The sequence below is a fragment of the Myotis davidii genome, unplaced genomic scaffold, assembly GCF_000327345.1.
Source record: "Myotis davidii unplaced genomic scaffold, ASM32734v1 scaffold970, whole genome shotgun sequence".
Taxonomy (NCBI): Eukaryota; Metazoa; Chordata; class Mammalia; order Chiroptera; family Vespertilionidae; genus Myotis; species Myotis davidii.
In genome coordinates, this window is record NW_006282204.1 from 1001859 (window position 1) to 1008952 (window position 7094).

At 42.7% G+C, this 7094-nt stretch overlaps 1 protein-coding gene across 1 annotated transcript in view; it reads left to right on the forward strand.

The window, feature by feature from the left end:
- LOC107184855 (ATP-binding cassette sub-family A member 3-like) overlaps positions 1–4611 on the forward strand; it is a 30269-nt gene extending 25658 nt beyond the window's left edge. The window contains exon 3 of the mRNA XM_015571264.1: positions 4402–4611. Coding sequence (XP_015426750.1) covers positions 4402–4551 — 150 coding nt within the window. The 3' untranslated portion in view covers positions 4552–4611. The remainder of the gene's footprint in view (positions 1–4401) is intronic.
- The last annotated feature ends 2483 nt before the right edge of the window (positions 4612–7094 follow it).

Genomic DNA, 7094 nt, shown 5'->3' on the forward strand with positions numbered 1-7094 from the left:
CCATTTGCCAAATGCACCCGAACGCACGGGAAGCTTACCCGAGGCACAGGTTGACAATAATGAGGCCGTTTCCAGAATTGGGCATTTTGTCACTCAAGTAAAAATAAAATGTCATGAGTAAAGATTAATCTCTTTATAGTGCAATTCTTAACCTTTTTATATTAATGTCAATATTGGAATGATGTATCTTGGATGTTTTCACTATCTATCTTTGCTACGCAACACCAATGTACATGTTTACATCCGGTTTTAGAATTGCATTATTGATCATGAGTAACGTGAGTGATGCCCAACTCTGGCCATTGCGGGAGACAGATATTTGAATTATGCAACTTTTTGTCTCTGTCGATGTGTGTCATCCAAAATGAGTTCATGTGTCACCTCTGACACGCGTGTCATAGGTTCGCCATCACTGGACTAAGACCATGTGCTGGCCCTTTAAGAGGCACTGCTGGGTTTCCAGCAGCCTCAGTGTTACTCAGCCACAATCCCCTCTGGTTTTTAAAGCCTAAAGTTACAGGGACCTCTCTTCCCATCTCTGTAACCTTGGAGTGGGAGTCTGGTGTGGGGCTGGAACCGCCTGCTTCTCATAGGTGGCCTCCGCAGTGAAGATACCCCTCCTGATTAAAAACACGACGCAGGTGGGTGTTGGACCAGCTCCTTCTGCGCCTCTGCCCCTCCTACCAGCCTCAATGTTCTTTCTTCTTTGCTTCTCTATTTGTAAAACTTCCATTCAGCCAAGTTTCAGGTGGTTCTGAGTGATGCTGGTTCTGTACTTTAGTTGTAATTTTGATGTGCTTGTGGGAGGCAGCAAGTATCGCCATCTTGGTTCTCCCAAGATTTTTAAAAGTCCTACAACTCAATAATAAAGAGGCAAGCAACCCAGTTTCAAAGATAAACAAAATATTCAAATAGTTTATCAAAGCAGATATATAAATGACTAATAAAGACATGAAAAGTATGCAACGCCATTATACATCAGGAAAATACAAATTTAAGCCATATGAGACACCCCTACCCTCCGCCAGGAAGGCAAAAATTAGTCTGACAATACTGTTAAGGATGTGAAGCCACTGTTGGTGAGACTATAAAATGGTATGATCAGGTTAGAAATATGTCTGCCATTTGTTTGCTCAAATAAGTCTAAACACACATCTATTCTATACTAGAGGCCCGGTGCACAAAAATTTGGGGCCTGGGGGGGGGGGGGGTCCCTCAGCCCGGCCTGTGCCCTCTCGCAATCTGGGACCCCTCGGGAGATAATGACCTGCTGGCTTAGGCCTGCTCCTGGGTGGCAGAGGGCAGGCCCAATCCCTAGGTGCAACCCCTGGTCGGGCTCAGAGCAGGGCCAATTGGGGAGTTGGGGCGCCGCCCCATCATGCACAGAGCAGGGCGGATTGGGAGGTTGTGATGCCTCCCTCAGTCACGATCAGGGTAGGGCCGATTGGGGGGTGGGGGCACCATCCCCTGTCACACTCAAGGCAGGGTCGATGGAGAGGTTGCTGCACCTCCCCCTGTCATGCACAGAGCAGGGCCAATCAGGGGGTTGGGGCGCTGCCCCCGTCACACACACAGCAGGGCCCGTGGTGGAGGGGGGGGCGTTGGGGAGCTCCCCCCTATCAGGCACAGAGCAGGGCTGATCAGGGGGTTGGGGTGCCTTCCCCTGTCACGAACAGAGCAGGATGGATAGGGAGGTTGTGGCCCCGCCCCCTGTCACACACAGAGCCGCAGGGCAATCAGGGGGTTTGGGCGCTACCCCCTGTGACGGTGATCCCGGTGCCGGGAGGCATATTACCCTTTTACTATATAGGATAGAGGCCTGGTGCATGGGTGGGGGCCAGCTGGTTTGCCCTGAAGGGTGTCCTGGCTCAGGGTGGGGATCCACACTGGGGTGCCTGGCCAGCCTGGGGGGGGGGATGTTGGCTGTTTGCAGCTGGTCACACGCCGTTCAGGGTGGGGGTCCCCACTGGGGTGCCTGGCCAGTCTGGGTGAGGGGCTGAGGGCTGTTTACAGGGTGGGGGTGACTGAAGCTCCCAACTGCTCCTTTTTTTCTTTTTCTTTTTTTTATTCTGGGCCAGGTTTAGCTTTGATGCTTGGCTCCAGCTCTTAGGCCTCCACAGCTGAAAGTAGGTTCCTGGCCTTTGCTTACAATGTTGCGAATCTGCTGGCTGAAGTCCAGTGGTATTTGTTAAAATGTTTCAAACTGCAGGCTCAGAGGCCTGCAGCGGCAGGCAGGAACGTTGGAGCCCTCCATCACTGAGGCAAGCAAGCCTCATGTTAGTTTCAAGCTGCCTGGCTGCCAGCCGCCATCTTGGCTGACAGTTAATTTGCATATCTCCCTGATTAGCCAATGAAAAGGGTAGCGGTCGTACGCCAATTACCATGTTTCTCTTTTATTAGTGTAGATGAGTCATCAGTGGCACTCCTATGAATTACCCTAAAGAAGGAAAACATATTTTCACAAAAGAGATGTGTAAGAATGTTTATAACAGCATTATCCATATTAGCCAAATAATTATTGGGAACAGTCAGGTAATTTTCAACCAGAAAATTAATGACCTCTGTTATATTTACACTGTGAAATATTGCTCAGTGAAAAAAAATGAATTAACTACTGAAAAAAGCAGTTACATTAATGAATCTTATTCTTTCTGATAAAAGAAGCCTTATGGAAAAGAGTATAATCTTGTGGGTTTTATTTATATGAAATTATATTACAGGCAATATTACCCTATGGTGAAATCAGAAAATAAAATGTATCTCTGAGGGAGTGTGATCAGGATCGACTGGAAAGGGGCATGAGAGAACTTTCTGGGGTTGAGGCTCTTGATTATCTTGTATGTGGTTTGGATTATGAAAATTGTATTTGTCAAAATGTATGTACTGTTAAGCAGATACACAGTTAAAATTTGTCCATTATATTGTATCTAATTTTACCTCAAATAAGAACTATAAACAACTAGTAAATGCTGAAGTATTTTGGTGGAAGTGTACTTATATTTCCAACTTCTTTGGCAGTGCATCCAAAGATTAGATGTATTGATATATATAAATTACATAGGTATTACATATGAATGTATGGAGATATATTCATTTAAATTAATATGTTATGTAGTATAAATTACATATGTATACCTCATTTTTTTAATGTATACTTGTCAGTCTCTTTTTGAGCCATAAATCCATTCTTTTACTCTGTTCTTTGATGCTGTAGCTACACTTCTGTTTTTCCAGCAGGCTCTATATAAGACTCTACTGTTAAAGCACAGGACTTGGGGAAGAAATTTGATCTTTCCTGTTGGCTTTCTGTCTGCTTGTAGTTCCTATGAGTGACATCCCAGCAACACTTCTTTGTTTGGCAGTAGCACTTTCTTCCTATAGCAGCAGCCAAATACAGTTTGCAGATTGTCCAACAGTTTTCAAAATCAGCCTCATCACACCCTCTCAAAGGTGAACCAGCTCCATGTGGCTGGAGCTCCTTCTCAGAAATCTAGGTCCAGCCCCAGAGGGCCCTTCTCTCACACTCTGGGACAGCACCAGCTGACTCGTGCGTTCTCCTCAGAAGTTTGGTGTTCAGCCCCACAGGACCTCTCCTCTAAGTTTATAATTTTTAGTAATTATAAACTCTTGCTTTTGTTCCCTTAGTCCTAGGGCTGGTGGCTGCTTGCTGCTGTTGCTACCTGATACCTTAGAATTTTCCTACCCTTTCTATTTTCTGCTGTACCTTGAACAGATACATAGCTCTCTATTATGTTCATATACCATAGTTTATGCAGTCTCCTATTTATGAGCAATTGATTTCAATATATTTCCACCACAGATAACATTAACAACAAACGTGTACATACCTTTTCTTCATATTGTTGGAGATATATATTTCAAGTCTGTTCCTGGAAGTAAGATTGCTGAATCAAACAGTAAATGCATATGTAATTTTGTTAAACATTACAAGATTCTCCATTACAGTTGTGCCATCTTGCATCCTACAAGCAATGAATTAAAGTGCCTTTTTGTCTATAATCTTGCTAACAGAGTGTGTGGTTAAGCTTTCTGATTTTTCCAGTGTGATAGGTAAGAAAAACATCGCTGTGGTTTTAATTTGCATTTATTTTACGTGTGACATTGAGAAACTTTTCATGTATTTGTGGGCCACATATATATCTTACTTTCGTGAACTGTCTGCACATTGAGAGGACTTCAGATGTAGATGTGATTGGAGCATCTATATTATGTTGGGAGTCACTGCCATTTCCAGGCATTCAGTATCATGTTGACATCAGATGAGTCTCCTCTTTCAAATCACATGGTTTTCCTTATGTTCTTAACTGTCCTTTATTTCTAATATTTGCTTTTCAGTTTGTTCAGTTTTAAGCATAGTTTGTTTCCTATTGCTACTTTTAGGTAAAATACCATCTGCGTTTTGTTAGGATACAAAGGACTATCCAACGTCCAAGCCCGTCAGGCTGGAAAACATCCTTACTCTTTCCTATTTACCCCTCTTCAGGACCCAGGAACCCAAGAGACCATGACGGAGGGAGTCCTGGTGAGTAGATATTTAAGCAAATTTATTTTATTATCCCAGTTGATACTAGCATATACATATATATATACATACACACACATATACATATATACACACACACACACATAAATATGGTTTTATGTGTGTATATACATATACAACTATCCTATATAATAAAAGCCTAATATGCTAATATTATGCTAAGGCTGCTCATAACAAAGAAAAATCAACCAAAAAATAGGTTCGCCATCACTGGACTGGTAGGTTAGCTTGCTGCTGGGTTCCTGCCAGTTGGGACTGAGTGAGATGGGCCAGACATGCCCTGGAGCCCTCCCATGTCCCCTCCCCAGCTGGCCAACCTCCTGCACCCCTCCCCGGCCCTGATCATGCACAGGTGGGTCCCTCAGCCTGGCCTGTGCCCTCTCTCATTTTGGGCTGAGGGTTGTCCCCCAAGTGCATGAATTTCATGCACCGGGCCTCTCGTACATAATAAGTTTGTTTATTCTTGTGCTAATTTTAAAAATTAGATTTATATTCTATGAAAACCACTTTTCAATCCCATATATTTGACAAACTTAAAAAAATATGTATCTATATCATGCTTTATTCTCTTTTGATTCTTTTTAAAATATATATATATATATTATTGTCCCTCCTGCACACCCACTACTGGGGATGTGCCCACAACCAAGGTACATGCCCTTGACTGGAATCGAACCTGGGACTTTTCAGTCCACAGGCCGATGCTCTAGCCACTGAGCCAAACTGGTTAGGACTCTCTTTTGATTCTTATAGCAATATATCTATCTTTATATAATGTGGTTTAGTGTTATGCTTTTCAAATGCGCATATTTTCATGTGTTGGCATTGCTTGCCTATTTATGTCTATATATAATTTTATTGATTTGATCTAAAAGTTTTTACATTGGGATGGTAATTTTTAAGTCAAATTTTTTACTTGGTATATTATCATACGTGAAAAACCCTTAATGAGGAATTTGCATTTACTGAATAGCTTGAGATTTTATCTTTGGCAAATATTAAATAGAAGGAAAAACTATGCACATTCTAGCATTAGCAACAAAAATTGGAACATAACCAGTAAGAGAATAGGTGAACCTGTTAGGCAGTCATTAAAAATACTCTTTTATGATATAATCTGTTGAGAAAAAAGTATTTAAATTGAATCTAGAGGTACCTGCATAACTAGCTAAATGGAGATGGATGGGGTTATTCCAGGCAATGGAATTAAACTCATGAACACATGTAGGACAGGAGGCCACATTCAGGGAGCTGTTGACTTTTTAATAGCTAGCATTGAGGGTGCACATGGGAGACTAGTAGAGATGAGGCTAGGAGGAAAATAGGTCATTAAAGATCTAGTTTGTAAAGTGAAAAAGTATGAAATTTCTCCTGGAAGTTATGAGAGAGAATCAGAACAATATTTAACATGAATAGGAGAAATGATATGATGTGGTAGTGGATGCATCTCTCCAAGTTTTGTTTGTATCTGAACACAAAAGTTTTGTTTTATACTGTTGCTGAACAAAGAATATTGTGACTTATGTTTTGCAATCCTATATAATAAAAGCCTAGGTGGCATCAATCCTCATGTGACATCCTCGTGCGATGTCATCACAAGATGGCTGCCACAAGATGACTGCCACAAGATGGGCAGCAGGAGAGGGCAGTTGTGGGCGATTGGGCCAGCAGGGGAGAGCAGTTGGGGGCCATCGGGCCAGCAAGGGAGGGCAGTTAAGGGCAATCAGGCCAGCAGGGGAGCAATTAGGCGTCAATCAGGCCGGCAGGGGAGCGGTTAGGGGGAGATCAGCTGGCAGGCAGAAGAGGTTAGGGGCAATCAGGCAGGCAGGCAGGCGAGCAGATAGGAGCCAGCAGTCCAGATTGTGAGAAGGATGTCCGACTACCAGTCAGTCCCATAGGGGTCCCAGATTGGAGAGGGTGCAGGCTGGGCTGAGGCACCTCCCCGCCCCACCATGCACGAATTTTATGCACTGGGCCTCTAGATTATATAATAATTTGTGTAATTAATCAAATTAATTTAGCTTGGCCATAGTGGCTCAGTAGGTTGAGCATTGTTCCATGCACCACAGGATTGCTAGTTTGATTCAGTCAGGGCTCATATCTGCGTTGCAGATCTGATCGACAGTCGGGGAGATTGTGGAAGGTAACTGATTGATGTTTCTCTCTCACATCAATGTTTCTGTCTCTTCCCTTTCCTCTCTCAAAGCATGTCTTCAAGTGAGGATAAAAAAAACCTACAGTATTTAAGAGAATGACTTGTTTTTCCTTGAACATTGGGATTTTATTTTGTCATCACTTACCAATTTTGGGTGGCATATTACTTGAGAACAGGCAGTATACCCTTAAGTTTCCTTAATGCCACACTATTTCTGGGGGAATGTTAAATATAGAGAAAGAAGGATGAAAGACTGAACATTCAAATTAAGGAAAAATGACAAGAGACAAGGGTACAAGGACTAAGAAGGATTGGAAGGAAAACAAGTAGGAAATTTAGATATATATTACATGAAATGAGGGAGAAATGGAAAAC